Source organism: Acinonyx jubatus, chromosome C1 (genome assembly GCF_027475565.1).
Source record: "Acinonyx jubatus isolate Ajub_Pintada_27869175 chromosome C1, VMU_Ajub_asm_v1.0, whole genome shotgun sequence".
NCBI lineage: Eukaryota > Metazoa > Chordata > Mammalia > Carnivora > Felidae > Acinonyx > Acinonyx jubatus.
Window position 1 is genome coordinate 217,159,678 of NC_069381.1, and position 20,258 is coordinate 217,179,935.

The 20,258-nt window shown below is 58.5% G+C and overlaps 1 protein-coding gene across 10 annotated transcripts; it reads left to right on the top strand.

Moving 5' to 3' along the window:
- The first annotated feature begins 897 nt into the window (after positions 1 to 897).
- Positions 898 to 19,104, top strand: LOC113595526 (G-protein coupled receptor 35-like). 10 transcript variants are annotated; one of them, XM_053216047.1, is made up of 5 exons: positions 988 to 1,115; positions 13,662 to 14,324; positions 14,564 to 14,715; positions 15,030 to 15,829; positions 17,820 to 19,104. In XM_053216047.1, exons 4-5 carry the CDS (start codon positions 15,717 to 15,719, stop codon positions 18,745 to 18,747), a joined length of 1,041 nt encoding a protein of 346 aa, XP_053072022.1. In that variant the 5' UTR covers positions 988 to 1,115; positions 13,662 to 14,324; positions 14,564 to 14,715; positions 15,030 to 15,716; the 3' UTR covers positions 18,748 to 19,104. The 10 variants fall into 10 exon arrangements, with proteins under 10 accessions (XP_053072020.1, XP_053072022.1, XP_053072018.1 ...); XM_053216048.1 differs by lacking the exons at positions 988 to 1,115; positions 13,662 to 14,324 and having other exon boundaries at positions 14,339 to 14,715; positions 15,030 to 15,261; positions 15,364 to 15,829; XM_053216043.1 differs by lacking the exons at positions 14,564 to 14,715; positions 15,030 to 15,829 and having other exon boundaries at positions 13,662 to 14,332; positions 17,823 to 19,104.
- The last annotated feature ends 1,154 nt before the right edge of the window (positions 19,105 to 20,258 follow it).

Here is a 20,258-nt window from a genome sequence, read left to right on the forward strand (position 1 = left end):
GCTGCCCCACGCCCCTTCACGTGTGAGCAAGACCCCTCGCGGTGACCAGTTCTCTGGGGTCGAGTGGAGGACGGAGGGGCTCCAGGATCTGGAGGTGCCACGGATGGAGAGGCAGCCTGGCAGAGGCGGCCAGACACTAGCTGGACTTCCAGGACACGGCTGGGCCTGTGGGGCACGGGCCATGGCCCCCGCACCAGAGGAGGCTCGCGCCCTCCTGGCCGCCAGCCCCCTGGGCCTGTGCCAGCTTGTGGTTCCTTCGCATGGTTCCTTCGTGGGAGGCAGAGCTGAAGGAGACCTCACCCCCAGGGCATCCTCAACAGGCAGGCAGGCCCGGCTGTCCTGGGCGTGGCTGCCTCCCTCTGACCGAGTGAGCTCCAGAAGTAGCTTGTGTTCTCTGGGCTTCAATGTCCTTGCTGAACACGTGTCCGAGCCCTGGCCATACTCAGTGTGCCCCCATGTCTGCCCTGGAGTCCTTGGCCTGGAAGGGCCTGTGGGGTGGGCACCAGCGGGGCTCATTCTGCGGAGGACAAGAGTGACCGAAAGAGGGCTCTTACCCCCTCCCACCCCACAGGCGGACCCGATGCACGGGCGACTTCCAGTCTCCGTCAGCCACCTGACGTTGGCCCCCCACCCAGCCCGGTGTGAGCTGGGGGGACTGCAGACCACAGACCCCATGGGGTCCGGGCCGGTGCGCTGCTGTCTCACCCGTCCTCTGTATTGACCTGAGCCCCGCCTCGGACCTGGCCTGTGGCCCCGGGGAGCTGGGCAGCAGCAACCAGCCACGCCCTAGAGGCCTGGTTCTGTGGACGGGCCGGTGGGGGACTACTCGGGTGAAGGGCCTCCCTCCTGTGTCCGGGGGCCCTGGCAGACCCCTGACGGGCAGGTCTGGGTGTGTGCATGTGGGAACGCCACCTTTTCGGGCCTTCCCAGCAGACTTTGCCCCACACCACCTGTTTGGTTTCTCGTTTCCACTTCCTGCTTGGGGCAGGTGGACCGTGCCTTCTCCATGGGAGCCGTGTCCTACCCAGTCCTGGCCCTGGGTCTGCTCTCGTTGTCCTCACCTGCCCTCCTTCCCCTGGGCCTGGGTCAGCTTTGGGGGCCGCAGGGGTCCTGGGGTGAGTATCAAGATCCTGGTGTCCTCAGAGCGGTAGTCAGGGAGAGGGCCTGGCTGGGTCTGGGCTTCCGGGGCGAGACGAAGGACAGAGCTGGAGTGAACGGGACAGGGCCAGCCAGACGGGGCCAAGGTTGTCAGATGCTCCAGCCTCTTTCCTCTCTGTCTCTCTCTCCATTAATAATCATTTTTTTCTCACTCAGTGTCCCATGTCTGCATCATTTGGTTTTACTAGATTTTTTTTTTCTCCTGTAATATTTAACAGATTTAAGCTCGATATGCTGCCTTTTGAAAGGAATAGGAGAGTCATTTTTTCCTAGGGACACTTTGGGGGCTTTTTGGACCCCAACACAAGGCCTTGGACGTGGCTGCTCCATCAAGGAGAGGGTCGTTGCTGGTTTTGAGGATGAACTTTAAGGGGCAGGCTGGGCCTTCCAGCACCTAGGAGTACTCAACTCAGCGGCTCTGGGGCCCCGTCCCTCCCCAGGGGACCTCAGATGCAGGGCACTGGCTGGGACCCTCTGGCTGTTCCTCTGGTTCCCAGCAAGCACAGGCTGTTTCTGCACAGACAGGACAGTCTGGCCTGGGAGCCGGCTCACTCAGCATCCTGGGGAACTCAGACCATGGAGTTTTAGTCAGGATCATGCTTATGCTTGGTTCCTTAAAGCACCTCCCCTCCAGGGCTGGGGCTCAGGCCATACACATCCTCAGCTGCCTGTCCCTTCACAAATCACCCAAGAGGGGAGGCTGATGGATCAGGAAACAGCTTTGGCTTGGACTGGGCTGGCTGCTCTATCAGGGGCCAGTCCTAGTCCCTTGTGGGTTCCTGGTGCCTGGGCAGGTGTGACGCTGGGGCACCATGACGTGTGTGTGTGTGTGTGTGTGTGTGCGCACGCGCGCGTGCGATCTGACTGATGTGGTCTCATCCCTCATCCCCCAAGGCCTATTGAGAAGACCCACCAGCACCAACACATCCCTCTCCACTACCCTGATCCCCTGTCCCTTCATTCTGAAGTCCCTCTGTGAGTGTGTGTGGGGTGCTGTGGATGGGGCTCAGATGCCCAGTACCCTGCCCTTGAGGACTGTCTGCACACAGATCATCTGGATGGTACTGATGATGAGGGATAGATGATGCATTGATGTGTAGGGGTGGCCCTTGATCAGCCTGGGGTCAGCAGTGCAGGGCAAGCAGGGGCTGGCAGAGGAGTTGAGCAGCCTCAGGAAATGGAAAGAAGCTCTCTGTGCCTGCAGTGTGGCAAGTAGGCTCAGCACCTGTGGCAGGAGCTAAGGCTGGAAAAGTAGGTAAGGGTCTTGAGGTCCATTTAAGGAGCTTGGGTCTTACATCCTGGGTGGTAAGGAGCCACTACACAGTTTTTAAGCAGGACCTGATAGGTGTATATGTGACTTCTCTCTCTGGTCGAAGTCTCTAGATGGGGAGGGGACCAAATAGAAGGCTGTTGCAGACATCAAGAGACAGATGATGGTGTCCTGTCCAGAAGGGAGGTAGGAGAGGCAGAGAGAAGAGGTCACTGTTGAGGTACATTTAGAAAGCAAAAGCAGCAGAACATGATGCTTGATGTTTAATTAGATTGATCGCCTAGAGCAACATGAAGAGAATTGATACCTTCAAATCCATGAACATGGTATACCTGCCCATTTTTTGAGGTCTTCCTTAATTTCTCTCAGCAATATTGTGTGTCCTGGAGCATAGATATTTTGCACTTATTCTTACCTACTTTGTTTTCCAACACTTGCAAATGATATTGTATGTTAGGTTTCATTTTTCTAATTTTTTTTTTTGCTAGTATATAGGAATACATTTTTTGTACATTATTTTGTGTTCTATAGCCTTGTTAATTCACTTATTCATAGTTTGGGGGTTGGGTTGTTGTTTTTTGTTGGGTTTTGGTTTTGATTTGTAAATGTCTTAGGATTTTCTACATACGGAATTACGTCACATGGGAAAACAGAAAGCTCTGTTTCTTCCTTTCTTACCTGAATTCATTTTTTTTCCTTGCTTTATTTCTGGAGGCTCGGACCTCCAATACCATTTTGAGTAAAAGTGATGAGAGCCACTTTCCTTGTTCCTGATCACAGTAGGAAAGCACTCAGTCTTTCACCATTAGGTATGATTTTTTTTTTTTTTTTTTTGTAGATGTTCTTTATCAGACTGAGGGAATTTCCCCCTATTCCTAGTTTTTGAGAGTTTCTATCAGAAACAGATGTTGAATTTTATCAAGTGATTTTCTTCCATTATATAAATGCAAGGAAGATCGGAGGAGATGACTATATAAATGTTCCCCTTTATTAATGTAGTCAATTATATTGGTTGGCATTGTGATGTTAAAACAAACCTTATATCCTCAGGATACTTGTGTGCAATGTATTATTTGTTTTATACATTGCTGGATTCAGTTAATATATTTTAAAGAATTTTTATATCTGTGTTCATACATGATATTGTTCTGTATTTTTGTTTTCTTGTAATATCTTTGTTCAGGTTTAGAATGAGGGTATGCCTTGCTTTTGAAAATGAGTTTTAAGAAGTGTTCTCCTTCTTTATGTTCTGAAAGTGCTAAGGATTGATATTATTTTATTCTTAAATGTTTGGTAGAATTCACCAGTGACACCATCGGGGTTGGGGGTTTCTTTGTGGGAAAGTTTTAGATTATGAATTCAACAACTTTAATAAATATAGACTATTCAAATTTTCTATTTCTTGTACAAATTTTGACAAGCTGTGACTTTTAAGAAATTTGTGCATTTCAGAGCACCTGAGTGACTCAGTTGATTTCACCTCAGGTCATGATCTCACCGTGAGTGGGACTGAGCCCCACATCAGACTCTGCACTGACAGGAGGGAACCTGCTTAGGATTCTCTCTCTCTCGTCTCGCTGCCCCTCTCCTGCTTTCTCTCTCTCTTAAAATAAATAAATACACTTAAAAAAATAAATTTGTGCATTTCAACTGAGTTGTCAAATATATTTGCATGACATTATTAATGACGTTCTTTTATTATTCTAATGTCGGTAGGATCTGAATTGATGCTTTCTCTTTCATTTCTGACATTAGTAATTTGTGGGGTGTTTTTTACCTTGATCAGTGTAGCCCTAGGTTTATCAACTTCATTGATCTTCTCAAGAAAACCAACTTTCAGTTTATTGATTTTATCTGTTATTTTTGTATTATATTAAATTTCTACTTTTTTAATTTCCTTTCTTCTACTCACTTCATTTTAATTTGTTGTTTTTATCCTAGGTTCCCAAAGTGGAATCTTAGATCAATGATTTTAGGCCTTTTCTCTTTTCTAATATAAGCACTCAAAGCTACACATTTTCCTCTAAACATGGCCTTAGCTTTGTCTCATAAATATTGGTAAATTGTGTTTTCATTGCCATTTAGTTCAAAATATTTCCTAGTTTCCCTTTGATTATTTATTTGGCCCTTGAGTTAATTGTGTTGTTTAAGTTCCATATATTTGGGCATTCTTCAGATATCTTATATCTTTTTGTTATTTCTAATTGCATCATATTCAGAGAACATACTCTATATGATTTAATTCCTTTTAATTGTATTGAGACATATGTTGTGGCCTAGTGTTTGGCCTATTTTAGAGAATGTTCATATGTGCACATGAAAGGATTACATACTCTTTTTGGGCACACCGTTCTCTAAGTATCAGCTTGGACAAGCTGATTGTTGTTCAAGTCAGCTATATCCTTATTCGTTTTCTCTCAGTTACTGAGAGAAGAGTGTCAGGATAACCCATTGCAGTTGTGGATTTTTCTATCTATCCTGCTAGTTCTGTTAATTTACTTCCCATATTTTGAACCTCCGAAATTGGGTAATACGCATTTAGAACTGTTAGACATGCTTGATGAGTTGATCCTCTTATTGGTATGAAATGTCCCTTTTAATCTCTGGTAATATTCCCAGTATTGAAGTCAACTTTGATATTAATTTACTCATTCCAGCATTCTTGAGATTAGCATTGGCGTTTTCTTTCTCCATTCTTTCATTTTACTTTTTTTTTTTTTTTTAACTTTTAACCTAACTTTATATTTAAAGTGTGTGTTCTGGGCACCTGGGTGGCTCAGTCAGTTGAGTGTCTAACTCTTAATTTTGGCTTGGTTCTGATCTCACAGTTCGTGGGATCCAGCCCTGCATCAGATTCTGTGATGACAGCGCTGAGTCTGCTTGGGATTCTCTCTTCTTCTCTCTCTCTGCCCCTTCTTCTCTCTCTGCCCCTCCCCTGCTCCTCACCTCCCCTGTGAGCTGTCTCTCTTGAGCTCTCTCTCTCTGTCTCTTAAAAAAAACAATAATAAAGTGTCAGACAGTATATTATCATCTTTTGCTTCTTTCATCCAGTTTGAAAATCTTTACCTTTTAATTGGAACAGCAGACCAATTACATTTAATGTAAGTGTTGATACAGTTGGGTTAAATCTACCCCCTGACATTTGTGTACTATTTATCTCATCCGTTCTTTGTACCTGTTTCCTCCTTTCTTTGGGATCAAATGTTCTGTTTTGTATTCCATTCATCTCCTCTATTGGCTTATTTATTATAACTTTTATTTTTTTCAATGGGTGATATTAGGTTTACAGTATGCATATTTAACTTATTGCTGACTGATGGGATATAGAAGGGAGGGGGGGAAGAAGGGAAGGGGAAATTGAGTATCAAGAATGGTAGTCAAATATCTGGCCTGGGAAGCAGGGGAGGGGATCATTCTCTGAGATGGGGAACTTTGAAGGAAGATGAGTGTTAGAGCAGGAGGTGAAGGGGGTCCTGTCGGTTTTGAACAAGTTGCACCGGAGGTGCTTCCAGGGCATCCAAGCGAAGATGCCTGAGGGGCAGTTCCACGTGTGGCCCAGGAGTCTGGGCTGGAGCTGGCAGCTGGAGTCGGGCATTCGGTAATTGATGAACCAATGGCAGTGGGTGAATCTGCTTATGGAGAGTGTGTGATGGGGCAAGAAAAGGGTCCAGGACCAAGCCCCATGCACTCCAATTTTGGGACAGAGGCGTGAGGGGAGAGTCCGGAGAGGAAGGAGCAGAACCATCTAGCGTGCCACCTTGGAACCAAAGAAGGCGGCAGCTCCAGTTGCCCCTGGGGGGCGCTGTGAGAGGGTTTCAGAACTGGGGCAGGATGCAGGGGCGCTTGAAGGTCATTGGAAGCTCCATTTCTTAATTTGTGAACGTGCACGTGACTGTACATTTAAATCTATTCAATACTTTGTTAAAACACTGAACAATGAAGAACTCTGCCAAATGTCGCTGGGAGTCAAGACGGTGCCCGTTAGGTGCCTGCCGGGGTGCGGACTGCCCACGGTGGGGTCCGGACCTCAGTGTCTGAGCATCGCAGGGGTTTGAGGAGCTAGACTCTGCATGAGGACACCTCCTTCAGGAGGATCTGACCTGCGCCATCACACGGTGCTCTGGCAGGGCTTGGCAGACAGCTGGGACCACGGCGGAGGTCCGGTCTCTCATCTAGACTGCGCCTCTGGCTGCCACACGGGGTGGCTTTCCACAAGCCTGCAACGTGGCTTCCGGGAGTACAAGCCCCACCGTGGCGGGAGCTGGCCTGGAAGAGGAGGCCGGACCCCACTCAGCTCAGCACATATGTGCTGGAGGAAGTTAAAGTGGACAGGTGGGCACGGGTGGCGCTGGCAAGGAGCAGCCTGCTATGGGCGGACTTGCAGGATGGGCAGGCAGGGAGGGGAGAGCAGAGGTGGGGTGCTCCAGGTGAGGGTGAGCAGATCTGAGAGCAGGGCCCATGAAACTGTGTGCGTGTGTGCGTGTGTGTGTGTGTGAGAGAGAGAGAGAGAGAGAGAGAGAGGTGCAAAATGAACAAACCTTTTGGAATCTCTAAAAGAAGAGTTTTGCTTGAACCCAAGTTAGAACAACTGCCAGGAAACACGCCTTCGCAGGGAAGAAAGGCGTCTAGAGAATGAACGGTTTTACAGGGTTATATACTTTTCACATCTTGTAAAAGCTCCAAAGATTGGAGATTAGCGCGTAGCAGGAATCCTGAGTTTTACCATCGAGGGATGCGGGAGGTAGCAGCATCGGTCCATGTGTGAGGGACGAGATGGTTTTCCTGCAGGTACTTGTTCACAAGGCAAGTGCACAACATGGGCCACAAGCCAGGCTTTTTGGTTTGAACCAAAGCTTGATTTCTTTCTAAGAAGAAATCTAAAATGGCTTCGCTTGTATATCAGGCCTTTAAAGAGTTTGTCTCTCATCAAAACACACACATGGGGCACCTGGGTGGTGCAGGCGGTTAAGTGTCCGACTCCTGATCTCAGCCCAAGTCGTGATCTTACGGTCCGTGGGACCCAGCCCCATGTTGGGCTCTGTGCCGAGCACGGAGTCTGCTTGAGATTCTCTCTTGCCCTCTCTCGGCCCCACCCCTGTTCACACACCCGTGCTCACTGTCTCAAAATAAATGAACATTTAAAAACAAAACAAAAAACCAACACAAAATTCTGGAAAGAGAATCTCGGACTCCAGATTTTTAGAATAAGCGAGTATCAAGTAAAAACTCAAGGCTTACTTCACGACTCCTTAATGCTTGGCTCTAACCCTGCCCTAACACAGTCCTAACCCTGACCCTGACTGCCCTCTGACCTCCCCCTCACTCCGGCCCTAGGCCCAACCTCAACCTTGGAGGGGCCCACTCTCCTCCCTCTCCCCAGTCCCCGTCACCCTCACACCCCGACCGTGCGCCCCCTCCCCACCTCTGTGGCCCTCCCGCCCCCCACGGCCCACCCATGTCTGAGGGTCAGCTCAGCGCCCTCGCTGCTCCTTCCCTGGCCTTCGCCCCAGGTGCGTGCTGCATCCTCAAGTCCGCGCTGGGCAAGAGCCCGGGCTGGGCGTTCCGGTTCTCTCCTCTGCTCACCCCGGCACCCTCAGGCCAGTCCCTGCCCCACCTGGGCCTCAGTTTCCCACCTGGGCGGTGCAGGTTCGGAGCCGGGGCTGCGGAGGCTGGTGCCCAGGTGGGTGATGGAGGCAGCCCAGCCCCCCTCCGGACTCCCCTCCAGACTCTTGCCTTTGATGCCCTGCCCTGCAGAGCGGCCCCACACCGGGGTTTGCTGCTTGCACCCCTAGGGCGTCACTTACTGTATCCCACGCCCTCTGTGGCTCTTGTCACAGGTCGCGAGCTCCAGGCACTTCTTCAAGTTCAGGTGTGATGTTTGTTTTTGGCAAGCTACTTGACACATGACGTGACAGGTCGTTTGTTTTTAAGTTTAAGTGCAAATTCATGGATTTAAGCGATTTTTTTTTGAGTTCCAATTCATGGAAATGATCCTCCTATTGATATTCAGATCATCTTATCTTTGGCCAGTGGGAGCGAACTCGAGGTCACTCCTGAGTCCTCTAGACAGTGGCCAAGAGTCTGGATCTGCTTCGTTCTCTAGGGCGAAACACAATTCCAGGCTCATTTTATACATGTTCTGACCCAGGCCTGAGAGCGTCCGCTGCCCTCAGGAGCCCCTCTTTCTCTTCAGGAGAAATGATACCTACAGACCAACATCTGGATGTTTAAGGTGCTTGCTTTTAGGTCTTGTCAACGGACAGAATTAAGATACTAACTTTTCTTTTTAAGATAGAACACAGTGCAAGGATATACTGATACCTTTCACTCAAATTCAGAGCTACATACTTAAAAACTTCTGTTAACATTTATTTATTTTTGAGAGACGGAGACAGAGCGTGAGCAGGGGAGGGGCAGAGAGAGATAGAGAGAGACACAGAATCTGAAGCAGGCTCCAGGCCCCGAGACGTCAGCACAGAGCCCGACGCAGGGCTCAAACTCACAAACCGCGAGATCATGACCCGAGCCGAAGTCGGACGCTCGACTGACTAAGCCACCCCGGTGCCCCTCGAGGTCTAGCTTCTATTCCTGGCTCCCTTCTCCTCCCCCCCACCTGTTCCTCATAGGTAATGATTTAATTTTAAACGAATTTATTGGCTTATCCTTCCATTTGTAAAATATAAGCTGTTGGTGTGCTATAATAAATGCGCATCAACACTATTTTTCGTTCTTCAATCGATCCTGGAGAAAACCACTGAGTAATGGATAGAAATATTTCTCCTTCCTTTTTTACGACTTCCTGGTGCCCCGTGGTGTGGACGGCAAGCATCTCATGCCTCCAGGGCTTGATGGACTGACGTCCAGGTGGTTTCCAGGCCCCGCTTCACTACAGCACCGCGAGGGTAGACCCTCGAGTATCCTTTTCAGAACCCCACGGCTCTGTCGTGGGACAGATGCCCGGAAGTGTGGTCGCCGAGTCAAAGGGCAGGGCATCTCCAACGTTGCAGGATTGCCAGGCCCTCTCCACGGGGAAGATCAGTGGGCCGTATCTGATGATGTTCCCCGCCTTTGATCGCTGCCGAGTGCTGGGACTTAGCTCATCTGACGGGGAGAAGCAGAATTGCCGTGCACTTTGAGTTCACGTTTCTCATTTGATGAGTGCGTGGGCCCCTTTTAGATCTCCAGTGAGTCCTCTGCATCTCACATCTCCTTTTCTGTGAGTCTGTTCCTGTCTCTTGTTGGCATCTCGCCGACCTCCAAAGGCAGAGGTCCTGGGCGGAGACAAGGACAGGGGCTGACACAGAATGCTGGGCAGAGCGCTGCGGTGGGGGGGGGGGGGGGGGGGGGGGGGCGGCTCCCTGCCCTGGCATCACCTGGCGCTGGTAAAGCGGGCGCTTCTTGGCCCGCCCCAGACAGACTGGCTCAGACGAACCCAAGCCGGAGGCCATCTGCCCTTGGAGGAGGGGAGGCAGGGAAAAGCCCTCCAGACAAGCCGCTTTCAAGGGAGGTGGCCCTTCCCGGCTCGGCAGCCGGCGCTGCACCTTCACAGCTGACTCTCGGGCAGGGGTGAGCTGCTGCTCTCCGCCCATCTCAATCCTCAGCCTGGGGTCCACAGGCATGGAGCCCCCCCACCCCCCCCACCTGCGCCCCAGCAGCACTGACTGAAAACGGAGCCATCCCCGGGAGGATGGCCGCAGGGAGTGGGGAGGACTCCCCAGGCAGGGCAGGGAGCGCAGGGCCCAGGTCGGCTGGGGGGGGTGGGGTGCAGGGAGACCGCAGCCCCAGGCGTGGAACCTGGGGGAGGGGGCAGCCACCAGCCTTGCCTTCAGAGCCGTCTGGGGCTGAGAAAGGGGAAGGTGCCTGGGAGGGCAGAGGAGCACATCAGGGGTCAGCATGAGCAGGAAGAGGCGGAGAGGAACCTGCAGCGTTCCACCACTCACCCCACCCCCGGGTCCCCCAGGGGCTCCTCGAGGAGCCAGCCCAGGAGGAGGGGAGCAGGAGCTGTCGGAGTGAGCAAGCTATCCCGGGCAGCTGGAGGCCGACACCTGCCCGGGTCCCCGCTCACCCCCATCCCCCACGCCCCGTGCGTGCAGTGGCCGGCCTGCCGATGGGGCACTTTTGTCATCTTCGAGTGTCCAGATGTCCCGAGGCATCTTCCACCTCGGGGCAAAAGAAGCAGAGGTGGCGGGAGGTGCCCTGGGTCCCTGGTCCCTGAGTGTCCAAGGGCGCAGGTCGGGGGAGGCTGCCCACCGCTGCTGTTGAAGGGGTGGGGTAGGCAGGAGGACGGGCAGGGAGGGCGGCACCCACTGTGCTCCTCGCTGAGCCTGTACATCTGTGAGGCTGTGGGGTGGGGGTGGGGGCAGGAGAGCAGCCTGCCTCGACCCCTGGGGACCCTGTGCCCATGCTGCCCAGCCAGGGACAGGCCCTAGGATGTCACCAGCGGGAACAGCCCAGCCAAGGTCAGCAGACCTCAGGACCCCCCCAGGACTCTCTCAGGATCCCCCCAGGAACCCCTCAGGCCCTCAGGCCCCCCTGAGAACTCTCTCAAGATGCCCTCACATTCCCCAAGTTGCCACAGTGTCCCTTGTGCTGTGGTGCCTTCTGTCTGACTCCCCTCCATGCTTGGGCCAAATCTCTGTCCAGGAAGGGCTGTGGACGTGCTGTCTGAGCGCCTGACTTGGCCTTGACCCTCTGTCCCAGGGAGGCCGAGCAGAGGCGCTTCCTGGGCCCAGGGCCAAGGGTTGGGAAAGGGGCTCCAGGGGCAAATGTGGCTGAAGGCAGGGTCTGTCTGGGGCACGGAGGGTTCACAAGGGGACGCCGAGGAGAAACGCAGGGAACAAGACCAGGAGCACCGCGCCGGGCGCGGCCAGGGCTGCCCGCCCAGGGCTCCGGGGTGCGCATCCCGGAGGCGGGGCCTCTGTCCGTGGGGTGTCGGCGTGTGCCGACTGGTCATCGGCAGCGCGAGAGGCCGGAGGCCGAGTTGTGTCCTGAGCGCCGGCTGTCCGGCCCAAGGCCCGTAAGGCTGTTCTGCCACCCCAGATGTGCCTGCGGGTCCCTGGGAACAGGGTGCCCATCTTCCGGTGCCCCCTCACGGCCTGTCCCCGCAGGCCTGGGCCTGGGGTTTTGGCTGGAGGCCAGGGGGGTGGGAGGCTCTTATCCTTGACCTTCCCTGCACCCCGGCCACTTCCTGTGGTACAGGGTGGATGCCAGAGGGAGCAGAGGGAGGGATGTCAAGGGGGCAGTGTGGCCAGGAAGGTGTCACCGCCCCCCCCCCCACTTCCTCCCCCTGGGGAGTCAAGGCTGGTTTCTGAATGCCAAGGGAAGACCCCGGGCTGAGGACACTGGGAAAGAAGAAGCCCTTTTAATGGGAGACAGTGCCTGGGGGTGACCTAGGGACAGGCCCATGCGGTTGGAGAGTGTTAGCAAGTAACAGGGCCTCATTTTCCCAGGAGGCAGAGGGACCCTGGCTGCCAAGTGGAGGAGGGGCCCGAGGGGCCTGAGGAGGGGACAGGGCTGGAAGGGTCTGTGAAGAGGAGTGGGGGGGGGCCCAAGGCCGGGCCCCCCAGCTGAGGAGGGGAGGGGGACTCGGGTGCGGGGGTGCTGGGGGCAGCTGACCCCTCCCGGGACCCCTCCAGCCCCTTGGCGTCCTCATCTGGCTCTGGGCCAGACCGGGGGAGGGGGAGGAGGTTCCCAGAGACAGTTGCTGGGGACAGGGGAACAGAAAGTGTCAGCGGTGGCAACGGCTTCCGTGCCAGAGGCCCGGCTGGTTCCACCCCCAGGTGCCTGGGGTTAGGCCGGGCAGGGGTGAGGCGCTGGCCTCTGGCACAGCATCCAAGGGGCTGCCGACAACTCGGGCGTGAGGATTAACCATGCTCTGGTGCCACATTTTCGTACTCGGAGGCTGATGCGCAAACCCACTGAGCAAAGGGTGAGCGCGGCCAGTGAAGGCAGGCTGGGGGGCCTGGCGTGCCTCGGCTTCAGGCTCCAACGTGGGGGGACCGGGAGGTCGTGAAAGACCCACCCGACCCCCAGTGTGGCTCAGAAGGCGGCCCCCTGGCCAGCTTTCGGCTCTGCTTCTCGGGGCTCCGCTCAGGCTCCCCCCGCCCCCCCCACCCCCAAACCAGAGGAAAGGGCCGTGGCTCCGTGCAGACAGTCAAGCCACGCCCCTGCCCACTGTCCGCCTGAGGCTCCCTTCCTGCTCCTCCTGCAGCTTGCTTCCTCCCTGCCCCTGGCCACCTCCTCTTAGAAGCCTCCGGTCCTGCCCTCTGTGAACCCCCAGGAGTCGGAGGCGATGTGAGTGCAGGGTCCTGCTCCTGGGGCGCCTGCCTCAGCGTTGTGCCCAGCGTAGTGCCCAGGCAGGGCCCAAGCATGGGTGCAGAAGAGGGAGCAGACCAAGAGTAGACGGTCATTTTAGGTCAGAGTGGACGCACATTTTGGCTCAGGGAGTCGACCCTGGGCGGCCGCATTGACCAGTGTCCTCAGTATCCTTTGCCCTCTTCCTAGGTGAGGGTCCTGAATGCCCCCATTCTCAGCACTTGGTTTCCACGTGACCCAGGTGGGCAGGGGCACGCCCACCCAAGGAGGGAAGCCCCCCGGAGGCAGGGGCTGAGCATTTCCTGGGCCCGCCCCTGGGCCCCATCCAGCAGCCTCCTGCGGAGTGACTCAGACTCCCGGGCTCACTTCCCTAGGAGGCTCCCGGCTCTCAGCAGGGCAGTGACGTGTCATCTTGACATCAGCCAAGTGGCCCTTTTCCCTCCAACCCCAACCATTCGGAGGGGCGAGGGCCAGGAGGAAGGGGCAAGAAGGATCCACCACACGAGGGTTGCCACGTGGGCTCTGCGCGTGCAAAGCAGGAGCGGGGACTGGGACCCCAGGCAGGGGTGGCGGCCAGGGGGTGCAGGTCCGCTGAGCCCCAGTGCCCCGGCTGGTGGAGGCTCTCAGGGGCTCCGCGGTGGGTCTCGGGGCAGCGAGCGGGGCCTCGCAAGCGCTGCTTTGTGGAGGCCCGTCGCTATGGTTCGAGGCGGCCTGGCAGCCAGAGGACGGGCCTGGTCTGGCATCTGGAGCCTGCCCTGCGAGGTCAGGACTCTTGAACCCGCGGGGTCCAGTGGGGCTTGAGGGGGAAAGGACCCGGCCCCGGCCCCGCACAGGGAGGGAGCTTGGCAGAGGGAAGGTTCCGACGCCCCAGCCCACCCGGGGCAGACGCTTTCTGAGTCGAGGCCACCACTGTTTACAGGATGCCCGTGAGCCAAGAATCCGGCTTCTTCCTCGGCACGCGTCGCCGGCTGGATTCTCCCTTCGAGGCCGCCGCCCACTGGTTAAAACGCTTTAGGGAGGCCTCACTCCACACCAGGCACTGACGTGTCCGACAGCAGGCGGGTCCCAGCCACAGGCAAGAACTGAGTACACGGAAGAGCTCTTCTAATTCATGAGAAATTCTATAAGGAAAACCAGACCGAACGGGGCGCTAGGAAAGGGTGGGGCCCCCAGAGAGGGGCAGACAGGCAGGGGAGGAGGGGGAGGCAGGCGGGCTCTGGAGGGCTGTGCCTGGGGCTGCTGTGGTGGGGGAGGGGGCCCTGGTCACAGGGCCAGGAGGCCCGGCCCAGCCACTGCCTTCTGGGGGCCTCGGTTGCTGCCTCCGCCAATGAGCAGGGGTGGTGGTGATGGCTCGGCGCAGAGAGAGAAGCCGCAACGACGAGGAGTAGGGTCCCTGCCACACTGTGCGTGCCGCGCCGGGCTAAGTGGGAGGAAGACGCGAAGGCTCGGCGTGAGCTCAGAGTGGGGAGGTCGCCCCAGGAGGCCCCTGGAGCAGGGCCGCCCGTGCGCGCAGAGCCACAGGAAGTCGCCTGTCTGGGTTCGCACCGCCGGCCCGGAGGAGCCTCTGTGCCCACACACGTCGGTGGGTGCCTGCGCGTGTGGCCTTCCCGCCAGGGGATGCTGGCCCTGGGGGCGGGGGACACCGACCTGCAGCAGCCCCGGGGGGCCCTGCCCCGGAAAGGTCCCTCACTCTGCAGGGTGGATGGATAGAGAGGCTGGGGTCAGAGGAGCGGTCTCGCTCTTTCTCGGGTTGTTTCTAGGACGCCCCGTCTCCGCAGACGTGTCTGGGGAGGCCATGCCACTCCCCACTTCCCTTCCCAGAAACTACCCCGGCAGCCCTGAGCCGGCACAGGTGGTGGTCCCGGCACCTGCGCTCTGTCGTCCGTCAACCCTGCCACCTGCCTGCCTTAAGGTCGGGGGACAGTCGGCCAGGGCTGCCCCCACTTTCCCATCTGGAGCCGGGAAGCTTGGAGGTGAGGGGGTGATGGGGGGTCTCAGAGGGAGTGAGCGTATGGTGGGGGGAGTCTCAGAGGGGGTGGGGTGTGATGGGGGTGTCTGAGGGGGTGGGGTGTGATGGGGGGGTCTCAGCGGGTGTGAGGGTATGATGGTCTCAGAGGGGGTGAGGCTGTGGTGGGGTCTCGGAAGGGTGAGGGGGGGAGCTCAGGGGAGCATCCTGCCAGAGGTGCTTTGTGAGGACGATGATCTGGAAAGGAGAGCCGCCCTCCATGCGTGTGGAGGGGCATCCAGCGTGGGCAACAAATGGGAAGCAACTTGGGGTCTCCTCCAGGGCCGGGACTCCCACCTCATTCGAGACCCTGAAACCCACCTTGTGGGCTGGGACCGGCGCTTGAGAAACTAGAACAGAAAATGTTTGCGCGCCGTATTCCCGCCGCGGGGATCTTGGCTCTGCGACGCTTCGGTCACCCACACGCATCCGTCCTGGATCCTGGAGTATTTCTTGCGCGGGGCCCCGGCTCCAGAGGCCTCTACGGTGCTCAGGCCCCAGGGTCTGCACCCCAGTCCCTGCCCCAGGTCCCGCTCAAGGCGTCTGTGGGGCCCCGGGGCCGTGGGGTGGGCCGGCCTCCCAGACCCGACCCCAGGCCCCTGTCGGGTCATTACAGAGGTGCCTCAGTGCAGAATCCAGGACACCTTTCCACTGGCGTGAGGAGGCGGACTGATGGCGCCATCAGGAAGGAAGCGGTACCCGGGAGGTGCCGCTCCCCTCCCCACCCACCCCCCAGCAGGAAGCTCCCAGCCCGTGTCACTCAGCGCTCTGCGCTGGCCGTGCGGCAGTGGGGCCACTAGGACACTAGGACAGCGGGGGCCCTGCCCTGGACATAGGTCCCCACGCCAGGGCCAGACACAGGCAGGACATGCGGTGCCATCGGTGGCTTCCGGACGGCCCCGTGCCACTTGGGCTGGACCCGCGACCTGACTTCCCCAGGCTGGTACGGGAGGCGCCCCAAGGACACAGATGCGGGCCCCCCGAGCTGGCCAAGTGTTCAGGACCCCACCGGGTACCTTCAAAACCATGCCAAGCCCTGTCTGGGACGGTGAGGAGAGCTCGGGCCACACCGAGGCCAGCCTGTGAGTCATACTCCCAGACACCCAACCGCATGCGGCCCCGGGCATCTCATCCTGCCCCCCCCCCCCCCGCCAAGGTCAGCCAGAAGGGCAGCAACCGTTCACCGCTGCTGGACCCGTCTTGGGTGGGGGGGGGGGGGGGTGGTCCCACGGCGGCACTGTGACTCTGTGGGGCCTTGAGGTACCTTCCCAGCAGGTTCTCAGGAATCTGGGCTGGTGGGGGGCCTTGACTGAGCCGCCGGGAAGCTCACACATGCTTGGGGGGGGGGGGGGCTGCGGCCGCGAGAGCGGGGCAGGCAAGGAGGGAGGATCCCCGTGGTCAGTTCTGGTGGGCTCGGGGCCTGTGGAGCCTGGCTGGCTTGTGGTCTGAGGGGCCTCAGAACCTGGGTGTCACTCACAGAACAGAAAGAAGAGCAGACTCCTTAAAAACAACAAAAAAAGGAGAGCACCTCGTCAGGGGCGTGGAGAGCGGAAACCATGGTGAAGGCTCATAAAGCTTTGGTTGCTGGCAGGGCCGCCCTTTGAAAATTCCGGAGATAAAATGGGATGATTTGGTGGAATATTTCTGTTCGAGCTGACATCTGTGCTCCCGCTTCCCTAAAGGACTGTGGGCTGGAGGTTCCCAGGGGGCTGCGGCTGAGGAAACGAGTCCCCCTCCCTCCCGCCCGGCTGCAGGCACTAATGAACCTAATGGTTCTAGATATTTCTTCTCTTCCTGTGTGGGGAGGGCTCAAGGCAGTAGAGCTGCCCAGGACCCGCCCTTCCTTATCACCCCAAGCGCAGGGAGCATCCCTCCCCCCAGGGCCTGGTGCTCCTGGGGGCGGGGAGGCCACGCCCACCCTGCCCCTCCAGGCCCTTCCAGCCGGAGGGAAGTGAGGTGGGGGCTTGGTAGTGTGTTCCCTGTGCTAGGCACTGGCACACCGGTCACTCACACAAGTGCTCCATGACCCCACATGTGTGACACCAGAACCCCTTTGTGCTCCGGAGGCCAAGGCTCACCCGGCGCTCGGGTGAGTCCGGAGTCCAATCCCTACATCACAGGCCAGGCCCTGTGTGTCAGACCCCTGACCAGGTCCACCCCGGCCCTGGGGGACCGGTCCCAGCCCTCCTGGGCCCTGTCGTGGAGCTTGTCCAAGGGAGGGAGGGGACAGTATGGGTGGTGGAGGGTGAGGCCTTAACAGTGGCCTTGATGATGATGGAGCAGGGGACGCCCCAGTGCCACCCGGAGGCTTGTTCTGAACCGTGGGTCTGGACCTCTGACCACAGAGGGCTCAAGGGGCCCTTGCAAGTGGACCCCAGGGCACAGCACTTGGGTGGGCGGGCACTCGGAAGGTGGTGGTGCCCGGGGTGGCACGGGAGGGAGGGAGGGAGGGAGGGGGGACAAGGGTGCTCTGGGGTTTCCTGGGGGGCTGTCCTGAGCCGCAGCCCCGCTGCCTAAACGGCATGTCAGCACCCCTGCAGCCAGAGACTGAGTGGGGGAAGGGGGGAGGGGGCAGGGGATGGCCCTCAGGTCTCTCCTTGGGGCCACCTGAGAGCGGCAAGGGCTGGGGCCAGGCTGGCTGCCCTTCGGGCTCCCTGTCCTGAGAGCTGGCACCGTGGGGGGCCCTCAGGATTTGGGCGCTGGCCAGTGGAGACTGACCCCTGAGCCCCTCCCACCTTCCTCGCCATCCAGGAGATCTAGTCCCAGCCCTGGGCTGGCTCGCTGTGTGACCTTGAGCCCCCCTCAGGCCTCTGAAAGCCTCGGTTCCCCCACTCGTCCAGCGGGCAGGGGTGTGGCCTGGAGGGTGCTTCAGAGCCCGTGATGATTTCTAGGATTTTCTTTGGGAAGGTTCGTTTTGGGGGGGGGGGGGTGGCGTGCTCACCTCCTGCATCCCTGGCCAGAGGTGGGCGGGGCCTCGCTGGCCCCAGGGGTGCCCCTCCCACCCCCCCCCCCCCCCCCCCCCCCCCCCCCCCGCCAGCCCTCCTCATCCCTGCTTCTCTCCTGCAGCCGCAGGACCATGAACGGTACCTGTCACACCAGTGAGCTCACCTGGCCCTACTGGGTCAAGAACATCGTGGACGCCTACGTGGACCTGCTGCTGGCGCTGGGGCTGCTGCTCAACGGCCTGGCGCTGTGGGTGTTCTGCTGCCGCGTGCGGCGGTGGACGGAGACGCACATCTACATGGCCCACCTGGCCGTGGCCGACCTCTGCCTGCTCTGCGCCCTGCCCTTCTTCCTGTATTCCCTGAAGCAGAGAACCGAGGACACGCTGTTCTGCCAGCTCTCCCAGGGCGTCTACCTGACGAACAGGTACATGAGCATCAGCCTGGTGACGGCCATCGCCGTGGACCGCTACGTGGCCCTGCGGCACCCGCTGCGCGCCCCCGCCCTCCGCTCCCCGCGGCAGGCCGTGGCCGTGTGCGCGGCGCTCTGGGCGCTGGTGACGGGCTCGCTGGTGCTCCGGTGGGCCCTGGGGGTGCGGGAGGGCGGCTTCTGCTTCCTGAGCGTCTCCCGGCAGAGCTCCCACACCACGGCCTTCTCCCTGCTGGGCTTCTACCTGCCGCTGGCCGTGCTGCTCTTCTGCTCCCTGCAGGTGGTCGCTGCCCTGGGCCAGGGGCCGGCCGCCCACACGGACCAGGCAGAGGCCACCCGGAGGGCCACCCGCATGGTCTGGGCGAACCTGGTCGTGTTCGTGGCCTGCTTCCTGCCCTTACACGTGGTGCTGGCGGTGCGCGTGGCCACGAGCCGCAGCGCCCCCACCCCGGCCCTCTGCTACGCCCTCTATGTCACCAGCAAGCTCTCAGATGCCAACTGCTGCCTGGACTCCATCTGCTACTGCTTCATGGCCAAGGAGTTCCAGGAGGAGGTGTCGGCACTGGCCTCCATGCCCACTGCCAAGGCCCACAGGAGCCGGGACTCTTTCTCTGTGACCCTGGCCTAGGACGCAAGTCGCGGGCACGTGGGCCGGGTCCCGGGCTCTCCGGGAGGTGCTGCCTGCTGGGGGCGCCCCGGCTCACCGTGGATGGGGGCAGGCTCCAGGGGGCCTGGCAGGGTGGCGACGACCCAGGCACGGACCCCGCGGCGGTGACGCGCCCAGCCCCGGGGTGGAAGAGGGTGGGACGACTGAGCGAGGCCAACCCCTGGGGCCCTGAGATCGGGCCAACACCTGCAGTGCCCAGGGTCTGGTACCCCTGGGGTACTGGGGTGGACGCTTGCTCTGTGCCTGGAGGCCTCAATGGCCAGCTTTCTGCGGCCAACCTACGGCGGTTGGAATAAAGCTGTTCCCCTGACCTTGTCAGGGCTGTGTGTGTGTGTGTGTGCGCGCGTGCATGTGTGTGTGCTTTTGGACACGCGTGTGCTGTCCATACTCGGATGGTGGGAGGTAGGAGGGCCGGGGCGTCTTCCTAGACGGCCAGCCACTTGGGGGCTCTCCTTGGGTCCTCCCACCTGCTCCCACCCCGCAGCACGCCCAGCCATCTGGAGGGCCGGGGGCGGCGCTGCTCTCTCCTTTGCCGAGGCAGGGCCAGGGCCCCTCGACCCCTCGTAGGGGCTGCACAGCCAGCCGCACTAGTCTGGGGGTGGGCTGGGGGCGGTGAGGAACCGGCCGAGGTCTGTCGAGGGGGCACACTCCCCTTGTGCTTCCTTCAGGGAAGCTGGTGGCCCGGATGCCCGCCCAGGCGGAAGTGTGGATGCCCAGCCTGGTGTGCGCTGTGCCCACCTCTCCTCTGCCTCCCTGCGTGGGACCCCGGGCATCCAGCCTCGAGCTGGAGCAGCCAGAGCCTTCCAGAGGCCGCCCGGGGTGCTGGTCCAAGCAGGGCTGGGGTTCAAACCCCACCCCACCTGCATCCCCGGGCACCAAACAGCCTCCCTGTCCTGTTCTTTCTTCCGCGTGTGTGATCGGAGCCAGAATGGCAGCCGTGTCCTGGCCCCAGGGGCCTGCAGACTCAGGGGGCCCTGCCTTGCGAGGTTGGTGCTCAGGGAGGCCCCCACTTGGGTGGACCCGTGCCCGGGAAGAGCCACACTCAGGGGGGCCCCGTGAAGCTTTACCACAATGCTGCCCGATCCTGCTGTCCGATCCTGGCCCCAGGGGTGCTGATCCTCCCCAGTCTACGGCTTGGAGAGGGGATGTGTGCACAACCTTTGCCTCTGGCCTCTCCTGGCTCCCAGCAAGTGGAGGCAGCTGGACTTTGCACAAAATTCCTGGAAGAACAAGAAATGGGGCAGAAGCAAAATCAGAGAGGTTAAGCATCCCCACAACTGACTTCTGAACCCTAATCACGGCCCACGCGCTCAGTATCCTACACCAGAGTCCAGCCTCTGGGCTGTGCCAGGCCAAGTGGAAGAACCTCTATCATGAATGTATGCACAGACCACCCCCAGCCCTGGCCCAGAGGGCTTAGGGGGCAGTCTGGCCATTGATGAGGATTGGGCTTGCCATTAATTAGCAAACGA

What these genes read in the sequence shown, in the direction of transcription:
- LOC113595526 (XM_053216043.1), top strand. Translation starts at nt 13,854, where the DNA reads ATGAGAAATTCTATAAGGAAAACCAGACCGAACGGGGCGCTAGGAAAG. An exon ending in CCACACACGTCGGTGGGTGC is followed by an intron (nt 14,333 to 17,822) that starts CTGCGCGTGTGG and finishes CAGCCGCAGGAC; the next exon opens with CATGAACGGTACCTGTCACA.